We start from the raw sequence: 16,211 nt of genomic DNA, 5'->3' as shown, positions 1-16,211 counted from the left end.
GGTAAGTGGGATAATTTTGACTCATTTTAGTGCTTTGGGTCAAAGACCCCTTTTTTTATTTGGGTAATATAGAGTACTAATAACCAAAAGAAAAATCAAATAAATGTCATCTAAGAAGTTAGAAGAAAGTGACCAACAAGGACTTAGGTCACGTTTGGTTCGCAAAAAGTAAGCATAAGAAAATGTGCATTTGGGATATAAAAGGAAAGGAAATAATTTCCTAAAGGAAGGGAAAATAAGGGGGAAGTGGTTCCTTCCAAACACCAAAGGAATCACTCCCCCCCCCCCCCCCCCCCACCCCCTTCTTTTCTTTTCCATGCATTTATTACTCACAACACATTATCTTATTCTATTATTACAAGCTTTTTTGATAACTATCTTAATGTTACCAATCACCGGAACAGAAAATTCTTGGGAAATTTCATTTCCCTTCTCATGAGAAAGATAAAGGAAGTACTTTCCTTTCTGTGAACCAATCGAGGCCTTAATGTATCCCAGAACTACATATAGTTAAGCTAGGATGCTGCCGCCTTAGTTGAAACTAAGGAACAATCCCACAATCATGCACTATCAAAGGATTAATCACTATTAGTGTAGACATATTGAACAAAAGTAGAGAAAAAGTTTGACTTCGTTTTTCCTATTGTCATATTTTTACCAATACGCATTTCTTCTTCCATTATCATCTTATTTACTTGAATTAATGTTTCACATAGCTACAGATAGATCATTCACCAACTTAATCGCAGAGAAAAGAGAAGCAAAATACATAAAGCCATTTGCTGAGACATAGAATTCTGTAGATTAGCATTAAGAAATTCAAATAACAATACAACAGGTTCTCGAATTCAATGATAATAATACAACAACATTGGAGTGTTTTTCAGTGAACAAGTACCAACCTCTAACCGGTATCACAAGCTGAAACCTTCACTCAACTGATCAAGGCAATGTGGTGAGCCTGGCCTCGAAAACAAACCCCCTGCAAAGCCCATCGCCACTTCCGGGAACGCCATCAATCCACCGCCACTCTGCCTTCCCCGGACAATTGTCCCACAAAGCCAACTTCCCCAACCTCTTAGCCGAAAAACAAACCCTGTCGCCGCCACCAAACACCTTGAACTTGCTACACTCCTGAAAACACTTAAACATATCCACCGGCATTCGGCCCGCCTCGTCCCACTCCCAGCTATCCAAATCCAGCCTCAGTATCAGAATCGTGGAGCAGGCCGAGTTCAGCGAAAACGAGGACTTCAATCCCCCAACCATCAAGATCTTGCTCCCATTTCCGCGAACCAAACGAGGCCGTTTCAAAATGTCGAACACGTCCCCCCACTCCAGCTTCTCGAGCCTCGTCCACGTCTGCGAGCTCCTCAGCTTCGAAATGGTGCACGCGAAGAGCTTCCACTGGCTCCTCCACGGCGAGCCGACGTCGCAGAGCGCGAAGACCGAGTCGGCCACGAGGATCGGGCTGCGGGGCTTGGACGGAAGATTGGAAGAGAATTTGAGCCAGTGGTTGCCGGCGCCGCCGGAGAAGTAAAGCGCGGCGAGCTCGGTGAGGACCATGACGCGGGTGGCGGAGTCAACGAGGACGGAGCCGTGCCTTGACCAGGCGGAGCCGAGCTGAGGCAAGGTGAGGAAGCGGCGGGTGAGAGGGTTGCAGACGACGAGGGACTTGGTGGAGTCGGGGGAGTCGGCCCAGAGGTAGAGGAGGCCGGAGGAGGAGGCGACGGGGTGGGGGGAGCAGAAGGGGAGGAAATCGAGGGGGAAGCGGAGCCAGCGGTGGAGGTCGGGGTCGAAGACGTGGAGGGAGGGAGGGGAGGAGAGGTGGTGGTGGCGGTGGTGGGGAGGGCGGAGGGCGAGGAGGCGGAGGGGAGGAGAGTGGGTGGAGATGAGGTGGATGAAGGAGGGGGAGGTGAGGACTTGGTGGAGGTGCTTGCTGACGGAGCGGCAGATCATGATCTGAGGGAGGGGGAGGAGGGAGAAGATGAGGTGGAGGGCGTCTTGTGGGAGAGACTCCATGGTGGTGGGCCGCCGGAGGAGGAGAACTGGATCGGAATATGCAGAGACAGAAAGAGAGACACAGAGGGGAAAGTGAGAAGACGACTTTGCTTGTAATGAAAAGACTTTGTTTCTGTTTGGGGATGCCGGCACGTGTGAAACAAAGACCTCATTTTTTTTTTTTTTCTTTTTTTCAAAAAATTATGTTAATTTTGAAAATTATATTTGCAAATTCGACCTTTTAGACTTTAATAAAATAAAAAATTTGATCTTTTACTCCGTCAAGATTGCTAAATGCTTAACGCAAGCATGTTCATCTGATTAGAACACCCACTATTTATGTACGAAGTCATGGGTTCGAGTCACCATGGGGGCAGAAGTGAAACTCTTTGATCTTCTTTATAACGGGTAAAAAAAGAGTAAAAAAAAAAAGAAAAAAAAAAGCATGTTCATATGATTAGTAACTGACTAAAAAAAGTATGTTTAATCACTGTTAGATGTATATTCAACGGTTAGCACCCGATATGAATCACAATAAATAACACATATATATGGTCTTTATTCTGAAAGCAACCTATAGATCAATTATCATTAGGGAATTTTATCCTGGGTCATAAGGCCCTCTATCAGATTTTTCTCATTTATGGGCCATTGTCTAGCCAAAAATATTTCATCATCGCAATTAATTGCAAGATTGCGATTCAAAACCTTTGCTTGAATTTTCAAAAGCTTCCTGCTTCTTGGCGAGACTTTTTTCATTTCTAAAAGTTAAGGAAAAAAAAAAAGACGTGATGTGCACATAAGTTGACAAAGTTGAATGAAAGTTAACTATTGGACCAAGATTAATTACTTTCACAAACCACAAAATTAACATTAGACATTTTGAAACCACAAGGTAAGAGTAACCATGACCCCGAATCACGTGGACTAATTATAACACTTGCCCATTAATCAATTGGTATCAATTTTTTTTTTTTTGAGAATGAGAAGTTTTATTAAAAACTAAAGCAAATTACATTAAGGAAGAATCAGATGTAGAGGTAGCTCCACTACACACTTCCAGTGGTGGAGCCATTATGGGGCCTACTGGGTCCCGTGACCCAGTAAATTTATATACATTCCAGTTCTCCATTTATGTTTTGTGAATGTTCTAGCATGGTGGAAGCTTGATCAATAGTCAACATTTAGGTCTTGGGTTCGAAGCCATACATGGATAGCTTTTGTTTTGTTTTTTGTTTTTTGGTATGAACATTGTATATTTTTGTTTCTTTGGTCTGAACATTTATCTTTTATATACAATATATATTATGTTTTGGACATTAACACTAGTTTTGAATTACTTTTAATAGAGTTATTGACAAATTGCTTTAGACAATTAAAAAGATATCATTTTGGATTATTTTTTCTTCCTTTTATTTGTCAATGAAGTTCTTTTTTCTTTTATGGAGTTTTGATATTTTGTGAGTGCCTCACTTGACATCAAATTCTGGCTCCGCCACTGCACACTTCCCTACCATTACTTTCACTAATTACGAGACTATCATCATCAATGACTTACATGAGCCAATTAGGCCCAATCCTAACCAACTAATATGCCTTTCAAGCCGGGCTTCATATTGAGCAACCGCATGAGTTGCCCTATTTAACTCTCTAGGAACAAAAGCAATACTTGGGATATGAAGCCTATCCATTAGCTTACGGATTTTCCAGTCTACAACTCCATCACTTGATAAACAATATTCCTCCCTAGAAAGTAAATTAACAGCTTCCATGCAATCACACTGCGCTACTACATTTAACCAGCCATTTTAAAAGAAAAAAAAAATCCAAGCCAACCTTAATTGCAAACAACTCAGTAGTACATGGTGCAACATTATACATATATAAAAGTAAAATGAGAATGGTACTGTTGAATGAATAGTAATACAGTGACCTGCCTGTTTTGCCCCTGCATTCTCTTTGGCTTTTTACCTTATTGCCCCGACAAGTGTACGCCTTTATTGGCGTCCGAGGCTTTCCGCGTGGCTCAATTTCCTTGCTCCACGAAGAGAGAACAATCCAAAGAGAAATCAAGAACAATCGAGACCTCGGGGAAGTCCAGGTGTGTTTCTTTGCTTTGCCCGAAGAGAGAGAGAGAGAGAGAGAGAGAGAGAGAGAGAGAGAGAGAGAGAGAGAGAGAGAGAGAGAGAGAGAGAGAGAGAGAGTGAGAGAGTGAGACATGGAGATAGAGAGAGGTGATATTCATCTCAGCACGAGGTTAGTTGTTCTTCATCATGAGAGTGATCAATGAAGTGGCGGGTTTGCCTTTCGGAACGCTTTGTTGCCAATTGTTATTACTGAGAACTTCTATTTGTTTGTGTAGAGAAAGAGTCTGAGAGGAAAGAAGAAGTGATTGATCTTTGTTGCAGGAGAGAGAGAGAGAGAGAGAGAGAGAGAGAGAAGTGATTGAGCCGGATTTGTTTCAGAAGAGGTATCTGCGTCTGAGTCTGTTTGGGGTCGCAATTTTTTTAAATTTTATTATTATTGTTTTTTTTTATCTCTCATCACTGTTGGGCGATACGATCTTTGATTGATTGTACTTTTGGCTTTTCCTAATTGGGGCTTTTGGATTTTTTCTCCGATTCTTCTCAAACAGAAAATGAAGGGAGCCTTTTTGATAAAATTTGAGAAACCCAGAACCAAAACGTACGTGATTTGTTGATTTCGGAAATCGGGAATTGAATTTTGTTGCGTTTGGGTTGTGATTTTAGGGCCTTAATTTTGTTTGATTAGCTTTGAGGGTTAGGGTTATTGAATTGGGGGTTTCCTTGGGTGATTGAATTTCATTCTCCAATTTCATAATTTTGATTCCGGGTTTGTTGAAAGTTAAATTCGGTAACTCAGTTGTGTTTATGCTTAATTGAAGAGTTGGTTAATATGATTGATTCAAATGAAATTTCCGAATATACTCATGGATTTTTTTCAAGGGAAAGGACTGTTGCTTTAGGAAATTGGATAACTGATTTGGGTTTTTGGAGATAAGGTTCTTGACATAAGTAAACTGGTCTGCTTTTAAGACACAAGGAAGAAGAGTTCTGGAAAAGCAAATTGATTTGGTTTCTTTGCATTCATTGTGAAAGTGTGTTGTTTGATCGAATGTTTCCTCTTTTTCAATGCTTTTAGAAGTTAGAATTAGATTCTTTTAATTGTATTGGAGTTTCAGTCATGCTTGGTGAAAAAAATATCTCAGTTTGTACAAGAGAAAACTGAGAATTGATTATTGGAGCACAAAATTTCATTCCTTCAATTATTTTGTTTTCATTCTTTTCTGGTATTGTTTTATTAATGTGCCTTTCTACTTGGGATTCTATTAGGAACTGTTTCAAATTGTTGTTTAGTTTGTATGAGTTGTTTAAAATTGTAGTTTTGATTGAGTTTTGTGTTTCTAAATTTGGTCTATTTTGTATATTAGCATGTAGGTCAAAGTAATTTGGGTTTGAGTTTGCGTTTGAATGAGTATGTATATATTTGTATGGATGTGTTCTATGGAATGAGTGTCTATATATTTGTGTTATGTTGTGTATATATATCTATTTAGCAATCTACAAGTAATGATTTGATTGTTTGCAGATTGTTCCTATTTGGTATAGGTTGTGGTATTGTTTTTTTTTTTCTCTAATATTTAGATGATATAGCTTTTTGTGCCATGAGTTGATTTTGTAGTTTTAAAACAAAATTTGTGTTGTGATATATACATGTACACATTAAAGCACTGTATTAATTCAGCCTTTTCCCTTGCTCTTGCAGAGATAACTAAGATCTTTAGATGGGTAACAAGACTTCACAGATTGGTTGGAGCTAATTCAATTTAACATTGGTTGACTTAGTGACAAATCAATTTCAAGCACCACTTGATTATTCTTTTCCTCCCAATTGTTCATATCAATAGAGCTTTACATACAAAATTATTAACAACAACAAATCCCGCAGCATCGCGCGAGGACTTTTGCTAGTTAAATCTCAATCTCAGTCCCACCGCCCTAACCAAATGATCCCTCATCCCTAAAGACAGTGCCAACTCCCACATAAGCACCTTTAGGGGAAGACCGAGCCATCACAATTCATTTTAATAAAATCAGAAGAGGGAGGAGCCCACCTCCGTCCAGTCCAGGGGCGGATCTACACTATAAGTGGGGCTCAAGCTCGTCCGAGAATTTTGGGCTAAAAAAAAAAATTAGATGTATGCATTTTTTTTTTTAGTTGGGTATTGTCCAGCACTCCAGCCCAAGCCCGTCCTATTTTTTTTTCTTGTTCACTCGACTAATCGACTTCAAGTCTTCGACTATGCTCCAGCCTCCAGTTCGCTAATCTGATTAATCTTCTCTTCTCGGCTGTCGGCTCCTCCAGTCCTCCTCCTCCTCTAAACTTCTGCAAATCTATAGCTCTAGCATTCTCGGCTTCTCCACGTCTCTCAGAGATCAAGACATCAACATCAATTTGGGGCAATTTATAGGGTTTAAGGATTGATGTGAAATTAGGTTGTATTCAGGTGAAGATTTCGTGGATTGAACTCATTGAAGAATGAAGGTTGCGGACTTGCGGTCAAATTCTCTTTGTCTCATCGTCTAGAAATCTGGTATGCAGTGTTGAGCGTTCTATCCTTCTCCTTGTGTTGCAAATCTGCAATTTATCATTTTATTATTTAATTGATGTGGGTTAAATGTGATGGGGGTAAGTGGGTTTGAATGTTTGATTAATTGATTAAGTGGGTCTGACGACTGGAGAACTTGACTATATAAATGGAGGTATGATTGTATGAAATGGGAACACATTTGTGATCTGTCACTGAATTGTAATTGATTTGTGTCAATTGTCAAGCGGTTTCATTGAACCAACCTATTTGCTACTTTTCCTTTCATTGTGCATCAGTGCATATATATCATTGTGGCTTATATTGTGGTTTTTTATTTTTGTTAAATTAGTTATTATGAAAAGTAGTTGATTCAAAGTTAATTTCTTAATTTATAGGTGTTAGAGTAAAATGTCAAATCATGAGCCAAAACCGAAGTGATCAAAATTCATTGACTCATGGTTTAAAAGAACAAATGTTGAGTCTTCAAGTTCAAATGTGGTTTCTGAACCTTCCATATCCTCTCCAAATATTGATGTTGAACCTCAACCTTCCATTCCTGAACCACAAAATAATATCAATGCTCTTGAACGTGATCCTGGATTACGTTGTGCCATATAGAAATATCCAGTGAATGAGCGTGATAGTATTCGAAAAGCCTATGTTTTGTTGGGTCGATTTCTTAAATTAATAAAATTCTCTCGCACTGTCGAGATTCTCTATAATATATATATATATATATATATATTTATTTTGTTTAAGAAATCCCAGCCCGCCCAAGGTTTCAATCCTGGATCCGCCCCTGGTCCAGTCCTCTGAACCACACTACCATCGGCACCACTACTAACCACACTCATTGCTTCCATCGCAAGTATGCCCTGTTATATTGCAGCAGCCATTTCATATAACAGTTGGCTTGATTTTGGTTGCTCTCTATATATGCAATAGCATTCTGCTCTTTCCAATTAACTCACAAAATTAGTATGAAGAGCCTTAATTCATCCTCCAACAAAACACTCATAGCATGTTGAATTAAAGAAGGGAAAACAGTAGACTGACTTGGATGCAGCTTAGCATAAAAACCGCCCTCTAAAGCACCGCAACACAATACAGACAGCTCCAAGTTGCGTGCTAGGGCGTTTCCTCACCTTGTTAATTGACATCTCTGGCATACCGCATCCTGAACTATCCTCCTTCTAAATAAAGATGCTTTTGCATGGTAAGAAACCCATAAAACACGGCCACAAAAAATGTTACATCTTTGGAGGAAGTTTAAGCTTCCATAGATGTCTCCAATAATCCGATATAACAGGAGCCGCCTCCCTAATCTCATCTGTTCCCTCTCAATTTTCAAAGCCAGCCAATAACCACTCTTTGTCGAATATTTTCCATGACGATTGAGATGCCATCAAACAGTATCAACTTAAACACATTGATAATGAAATTAGAAGTGCAACGAACTAAAGCTGTTTTCTATGTAAACTACCAAGTGGTTAAATGAAATTATTTCTTTTTCTAATTGGAACTCGGTCATTACATATGTGAATAGGTACCCAAAAAAAAAAAACCAAAATTTATCATATCATCATGATCTTCAGTATTTTTATACAAGCTAATGCAGCTCATTGATCTAAGTCCACTTAATTTAAGCTGAACCAACAATTGCGTAAGTGGATTCTTTTTTTCTTTGAAAATATTACAACACTAGCCTTTTCAATTCCTCTATCAGTGGGTTACTGGGTTTGCTTTTTCTCGACACCTTGAGAGTCAATGGCGTCATTCCTTGCCCTCCGTGAGCGATTTTGCCCGGAGTTAGTCTTCGATCATGGGCTCACTTCCTCTTTTTCCCCTTTCATGTTTTTCGCCTTCGGTTGTATGTTTTTCCTTTGTCTTTTTTCCCCCTTCCTGTCTTTCATCCCTCGTTCATGACTTTCCTTTTTCTAGATTCTTCGCTCTTCATCTGGTTGTTTAATCTTTCTGTAATGGTCTGTTCCTTTGATCTTCAGAGCCTTGTTCAAACTTCAAAGTGGGATCTGCCCACTTGTGCACTTGGTGATGCAACAAGAGATTGTGTACCCTTTCGATACCTGTCTCTTCAATCCTTTGTCGGATCTCACCTGTTCCTTTCAACCGGCCTCTATGGAGGCAGTTGTCTTCTTGGTAGAAATTTTTTGATATGGTGGAAGTGATGAGAGTACTGCTCTCTGGGTGGATGGGTGCATAGAAATTGTCTTGGGTTTCTTCCTCGACCTTTTGATCTAGATGGCGTTTGTTGCTTGTTTCTTTCCAGCAGTGCAGCGGCTATGGTCTTCCCGTCGATGGTTGTTCGTAGTGATGTGACTGACTTTGTGTTTCTGCTTGTGTTTGTTTTCGGTTTTTTGGGCCTATGTTAATGTTGTTTGTATTTAGGGGTGGGCATTTTAGCCCAAAAACTCGGACAGAATCAAACCGGACCTTCAGGTCTGGGCCGGGCTTTGAGAAAGAAAAAAAAACACAAAAAATGAAAGCCTGGACCAATTGCTTTTAAACGGGCTGGTCCCGGACCCTGTTAGTCATAAGGCTGAAAGCTCGAAGAAAAGCCCGAAGTCATATAACCTAATAACCCTACATCTCTAGGTATATTATCTTGACTAAGACCCTTTAAACTCGCAGCCTTCTTTTGGAAATTGACCCCGACCCTTTCCCAACCCTTTCCCAAATGCAACCTGTTTGACGCGTAAACCAGTTGGCTTGAAAACTGTCTCTTTTGAGCGTGTGATTGCGCAGGCGTGCCAGCACCGTGGGGTGCAGTCGTCGGGGTAGTCCCTTGACCTGACTTCTTCGAGCGTTGTGGACTAGGAGAGCACCAACCTCGCCACAGGTTTCTTCTCTAGCCTTTTGGGAAAGGACTTCTGCCTTACGGATAAGGACTTTGGGTGTGATCTCTTCGGTCACCAAATCGATACTCAACGTTGCAGGTTGAGCAGAGCAATCACTGGGAAATCTTGAGAAAGCACGGGGTTTGCTAAAGTGTATCTTTAGCTTCGCTGGGTTGCGAGGGCGTTACCCTTGCTTCGCTGGTAGTATCTATGGCAGTAGCACTGGCAGTCGGCTCGTGAGGAGACTAGGACTGGAAGAACGGTCGCCGGGTTGATCTAGTAATGCTGACAGTCGGCTCTTGGAGAGACTAGGACTGGCGCGCGGTCACCGGGTTTCAACGAGATTGAAGGTTTGCTCTGAGGAGGCTTTGTAATCGCTGGGATTAGTTGATTTTAGAGACCGGGCTTTGTTATGTCCTCGAATTCTAGTATTTATACCTAGGTCTTCGACTGTTCCTTGTTGCAGAAGGACTATTGATTGAAGTTCCCTAATCAATCTCTGCTACTTGACTCCAATAAGGTTTCATTTTCCTTATGGATTACGGAATGGGTGAAGCTGTAACCCAAACTCAAGTAGGCTTATTTTTGGGCCGCAGGTATCGGCCTGCTGTGCTAAATCCACTAAAGGATCTTGCCAAAATCACTTTTGGGCTCAAACACAACCCCAACCCCGACCCCTTCTTAAACTGGCAATTTGCAGCCTTCTTCTTCGATTCCCTTCGCAACGCCAACAAGAACCCTTCGAAGCCCTTAACAAGAACCCTTCCCAGTTTTCCTTAGCAGCTCGAAAACCCCGATTTCCCGATTTCGAATTCGAAAACCCCAATTGGAGGAAACCCAGCAATCCCTAGCCCTCAATCCCTTCTGGCCTTCTTCGATCAACTCGAACCCACTCAAAGCCCTCCAATTCCTAGCTTTCCCGATTTCGAATTCGAAAACCCCAATTGGAGGAAACCCAGCAATCCTTAGCCCTCAATCCCTTCTGGTCTTCTTCGATACTAACTCGAAACCCCAAGCCTTCTTCGAAAACTAACCGGAAGCCTTTAATCACTTTGGGTCTTTGGCAATGGAACCCGAAGCAACTGTAGTTGGTGGTGGCTTCCGGCCAATCTGAGGGCGGTGATGATAGTGAGCTGGCAGCTAGTGCGACTGACACGTGATTCGATGTAATGTGAAATTGTGGGGAAAATGAAGAATGTCAAAATTGGACTTTTGGGCCCGAAAACCCGGAAGGACTGGCCCGTTCATTTACGGTCCGGGCCTTCATGGTCCCTATAATTGCAAAACTTTATTTAAGCCCGGCCCGAATAAAACGGGCTTGGTCCCGGGCCTAGCAAAATGACATGCGGTCCTGGCCCGTGCCCAGGTCTACTTCCCACTATGTGCATTTCACCCATAAAAACTTTCCCACTATCTGTGGTAAGTAACTCCCCACTTTTTTTTGACAAATTTTCTCATATACATTTAATTAATTATCCACACCCATCGGGTGTGTTTTTTTTTTGTATATTATATGTTGACTCTTGTATATATCAGATCCAAGAGAATTTGTTGTTTGAGTTTGTCTTTTAACAATAAAGATGCCACAAATTCCTTCTAACAAAGAGGATGCATAAATACATATATATTGAATTTCCGGTAGTTGAACTACAAGGAACAATATTACATAAACATTGCCACAAATTTAAAACCATGACATACAATTATGAAGCAGTACTGCTAGTCTAGCCAGGGGCTCATTTGCTTTATTTTAGTGTCACTTATTCACTTCAAATAAAAATAAAAATAAACAGAAATTCAAAGTGGCAAATACACACGTAATACGGTAATTGAACTGCAACTACGTACGTAGCAAGGTACGTATAATGCTTATTATGCAAGAGATTGAATATCCGGTAGTTCAACTACGTACTTCACATCTTTAATTGTGGAGGCGGAATGATCATGGGGGGTGAAATGTGAGATTCGTGTTTCTCCCAGAGCTCGAAAACTCCATTGACGAAGTCATAGTAACCACCTCTAAGTGCTATTTTTCTTTCCGATACCTCCTTATGAACGTAAGGATAAGTTAGCAGGTTTTCCAGAGAGACATTTACAGCTTCCTGCAAAAATTTGTTTCAGTTATGGATGGTAATCAGTGCCGGCCCTGAGGCTAGGCGAAGCAGGCCCAAGCCTAGGGCCTCATATTTTAGGGGCCTCAACAATTTTTATTATGTAGGCCTGCAGAAAAAAAAAAAAAAAAAAAAAAAAAATCAATCTAAACCACTTTGTGTCTTCGTACACGCAACATGACCCTCTGTTTTCAATACTTCCATAGTTCTATCAGATTGAGACGCAAAGCAGTAGAGAGGAGATGATTTTCCTCTTTCTAAGTTCAAGTTTTTGAAGCACTTTCTCAATCCAAGACAAAAATCCAATTATAATTGAACATCTCAGAAGGTTTCCTCGGTGGCTATCGAAAATCCAATTGTGATTGAGAGGATCAGATGAAAAAGTAAATTCAAGAGACTGAAAAGTTGATTTTATCTTCCAAAAACGCAAAAAGGTAAGATCTTTGAAGGTTTTTATTTTCGATTTTGAAGAAATTTTGGTTTTTTCGTTCTCTATTTGTGTTTTTGATGCTCTTGGCCTCTTGTATTCCATTCCTTTTCAATTTTGGTTTGAAACATGTAATTATGAAATCATGATTTATAACATTTATTGAAAATTTAAGACTTGTGAACTATTTAAGATATTGCAGAACAATGAACAATGATTTTGTTTCATCTTTGTTTTTAGGGATTTTAGAGTTATCAGTTATGCATGTTTCAACTTTCGTCTCTGTTTCATTCATTCTCTGTTGAAAATTTGCTATATGCCTGAGGCTTTCTATATGATATTCTTTAGGGGTTCACGTAATTGACCATGTCACTGACCAAGTAACTGGTCATGTAACTGGTCACGTAACTGACCATGTCACTGACCATGTCACTGACCAAGTAACTGGTCATGTAACTGGTCACGTAACTGACCATGTCACTGACCAAGTAACTGGTCATGTAACTGGTCACGTAACTGACCATGTCACTGACCAAGTAACTGGTCATGTAACTGGTCACGTAACTGACCATGTCACTGACCAAGTAACTGTAACTGGTCATGTAACTGGTCAAGTAACTGACCATGTCACTGACCAAGTAACTGTAACTGGTCATGTAACTGGTCACGTAACTGACCATGTCACTGACCAAGTAACTGTGAGCACACTCTTGTATTACAAGATCATAGCTGTGAGTTTCTTCAAATTGAACAACTCTGTACCTACCACTTGATTTATCCAACTTAATGATATCTAAGCAGATTATAGCAAAGAGAATCCAAGCAGAGAAGCCGTTGTTTTGGGTGAGACATGTTTATATAGTTTATTGAACTTCATCTTCTTCTTTTTTTCTAAACCAGGTTTGAGCAATTTAAGACTTTTGAAGAGAATTTTGGGCTTTTGTTTGATTTGGACAAGTTAAGGTCTGCAGATAGAGATAGTTTGAAGAGTTTTTGTGCTAACCTTACAAATTTATTAAAGCATGGCGAGATTTCTGATCTTAATGAAGATGATCTATATCAGGACTTACGAATGTTGAGTGAAGATTTACCCAATGAAACAAAAAGAGCTATTGATGTGTTGAATTACATAAAAGAAGTTGATGGCTGTTATCCAAATGCTTGGATTGCTTATAGGATTTTGCTAACTATACCAGTCACAGTTGCCTCTGCAGAAAGAAGTTTTTCAAAGTTGAAATTGATCAAATCTTACCTTCGGTCTACTATGTCACAAGAGAGATTGAGTGGTTTGGCTATGATATCTATTGAAAAAGATATTGTTGGAAAACTTGATTATGTAAATTTGATTAGTACCTTTGCATCTAAAAATGCAAGACGAGTCATATTTCAGAGATACTTTGAAATTGAGATATTATTTTCTTTTGTAATGTTTGAGCATTTATTTTGGGGCCTCAAATTTTTTCCTGCCTTGAGCCTCTAAACTCACAGGGCCGGCCCTGATGGTAATTAAGCCAAGATGAGGTAATACCGTAGCAGTATAATTAAAGAGTTTCATTTTAGAAGGGTATCTTACCCTAGCACAAGCCTCATGTCCTCCTCCCTCTGCTTTAACTTTATCCTTGGCATCCTGGGCAATTTTAACCCAGTCATCTATGAAGTCGCTGCAAATTTCAATCAGATCGGTGAACCCAAAATTAGACACCATTAACAAAGTTGTCGTCGAGGAATATTACTATGATAAACAAGAGAGCCTTACAAGGGAACACTGCCATCTTCTGGATGTTCCATAAGCCTCTGTATCCCACCACATTTACTATGCCCAATAACCAAAATGTTTTCTACCTATAGAATTTTCTTCTTATTGTCAGCACACATCAATATATATTTTGATAACATGCATAATCAATAGATATAAAGTTCTTTTGGCTTTTGCCATTTTCACCTTGAGTTGTGTGACGGCATATTCTATAATTGCTCCAGTTCCCGAGTATCTTAGCTGTGAAATACATACAACAAATTAAGATTAATACATACATATAGAGTAGCCTTCTCTGCGATTAATACTATAAAGATAACTTATTAGCAATCAAATTCCCCTTCTAACCAAAAGTTTTTATTTTTTATTTTTTTATTCAGGTAGCTCGCAAAGGACTGAAAATCCCTTTATAGGGGGCCGGCTTTCGACATAAAAAATCCTACCGGGTTTGGCTTCCAAAATTTGATTAGAATGATTGATAACTTGACTGATTTAGATGCTAAAGTAACTACCTGGCTAAATGTAGGAACCAAGTTAGCAATGTTGCGAACCATGAAGGCCTCCCCAGGTTTAAAGTTAAGGATAATAGAGGGGCTCACTCGAGAGTCTGAGCATGCGAACACCAGAAACTGCATTCAAGTATATTTAAACATTAATCAAGTTGTTGATGACTTCAATCAGATTATTAAGTCTGGCTTAATCTACTAGTAAAGCGCTGCTAGTTTCATACTTTGGGGCTTTGTCCTAAGGCAAGCTTGTCGAACAGACATGGATATTTGCTGCAAGATAAGCACAAAAAGGAAGGTATTTTAGCTAGAGATCAGAAAGTATATATATGGTTCAAGATAATATATATACACACACGCACGCACGCACACACGGAGGATCAGAAGTGCGGACGTCCATCCTCAGGCTTCGATGGCGGTGCTGCTCTTGCCAGACGGAGATCAGGCCTCGATCTTAAGCCTCTTTTTGCCGATGGACTCGTCGGCTACGAGTTCGAAGTCAACCTTGATGGTGCTTGAAGTTTCGGGTGACGAGCTAGCTTGCCATCCGGACCTTCAACCTTGATTACCTTGGCCTTCATCTTGATGGTGATGCCGTCCGAGATGCCCGTGATCTCCTTCTGGCAAGAACAGCGCCGCCGTCGACTCCTGAGGATGGACGTCCGCAATTTTGTATCTTTGCAGACGTCTTCTTCTGATCCAGCCTCAGTGTGTGTATTGTATGTATATATGTATGTATTATATATGTGTGTGTGTGTGTGCGCGCATATATCACACATATATGTATACATATATACACACACACGCATGTATACATATATATAGTGGCATCGTACTCGAATTTGTGGATCTTGAAGTCCATGAACCCATTTACAATCGTTTGAACCGGATCAAAATGATCACCGGGCGTTTGCAGCTCAGCAATTAGTTTGTCAATTTTGGCAGCAGCCACTTCATCCAAGTCCTCCTTCTCACTGCACGCGATCATATATATGTAGTTAAAAATGCCAAACCAGTACTTTAGTATTTTACCCATTTTACTAGTTTAATGATCAGAGATTAATCTCGCTCAATCCCCATTTGGTTCAGATCTAAGAGGAGATTGACCACAAAGACATTTGGGTCACCATTCGGTTTCTAAGACCATGAAAATACTTCAGTTATCCAAAATGCTTGTGGCTCTGCTAGGCTTATCCATAATGTACAGAATAAGTATGTAGCTAGGTATACCTGAGGAACTTGTTCAAACGATGAATTGCCAACTGGCTAGCCATTTCGTCTACCACTCTCTTTCTGCAAATACAAAGAATCAGTATTGAGCTATAGAATTTAGGAGAACAGTAAAGTAGTTTTTCTGTATATGCTTATTTATACAATCAAAATGTTCAGCTCAACTAAAATCAATTGGCTAATTTTATTGTTTTATTTTTCTTTTCTTTTCTTTTCTTTTCAAATCATTTTTATGAACTCAACCCTGATATTTCATGAATGAAGCAGTAGCTGGGAAAATTAAAGAACCTCACGCATGCATGTATAGCTACTCAAATATTGTACGTATTTTGAAAATGCATGCAATAATATCATAGAGACAGCAAATGGGTATCCATAAATCCATAATACTTAAATGTCACCATCAATCTTTCTACAAGGATTAAGAGAGTATGTCAGAAATAAAATTGATAAGTTGTCAAAACAAATGAGTACCGTCCCTAATTGCTCAAACTATCACACACACACACACACACTGAAAATTAACCAACCAAAAGTGTAAAGTTGTAACGATACATAGAGATAGGAGCCTTTCTCTACTAATTAAGCTAGCTAGAAAGAAAAATAATCCTACGTACGTTTTGAACTCGAAGGACTACTCTCTTCTCTATGAAAGATTGAAATTTAAGATCGAATTTCTGTGTACCCCCTTTGCAGCAAGTTAAGGGCCTATT

The 16,211-nt window shown here is 39.8% G+C and overlaps 2 protein-coding genes across 2 annotated transcripts; both read right to left on the bottom strand.

The window, feature by feature from the left end:
• Positions 1–752: 752 nt before the first annotated feature.
• LOC112171018 (SKP1-interacting partner 15) lies at positions 753–2,130 on the bottom strand. Its single transcript, XM_024308264.2, has one exon. The coding sequence runs from the start codon at positions 2,020–2,022 to the stop codon at positions 943–945; it is 1,080 nt and encodes a 359-aa protein (XP_024164032.1). The 5' UTR covers positions 2,023–2,130; the 3' UTR covers positions 753–942.
• An 8,947-nt stretch (positions 2,131–11,077) lies between these two features.
• On the bottom strand, positions 11,078–16,211 carry LOC112173490 (carbonic anhydrase 2). Its single transcript, XM_024311127.2, has 9 exons — positions 16,116–16,211; positions 15,499–15,561; positions 15,105–15,242; positions 14,493–14,541; positions 14,275–14,391; positions 13,949–14,002; positions 13,763–13,848; positions 13,580–13,667; positions 11,078–11,570 (listed from the first exon to the last, which is right to left on the bottom strand). Exons 2-9 carry the CDS (start codon positions 15,540–15,542, stop codon positions 11,382–11,384), a joined length of 765 nt encoding a protein of 254 aa, XP_024166895.1. The 5' UTR covers positions 15,543–15,561; positions 16,116–16,211; the 3' UTR covers positions 11,078–11,381.

This window comes from Rosa chinensis, chromosome 6 (assembly GCF_002994745.2).
Source record: "Rosa chinensis cultivar Old Blush chromosome 6, RchiOBHm-V2, whole genome shotgun sequence".
NCBI classification, from domain to species: domain Eukaryota; kingdom Viridiplantae; phylum Streptophyta; class Magnoliopsida; order Rosales; family Rosaceae; genus Rosa; species Rosa chinensis.
Note: the sequence above shows the minus strand (reverse complement) of the source record. Positions and strands in the feature narration are given on the sequence as shown.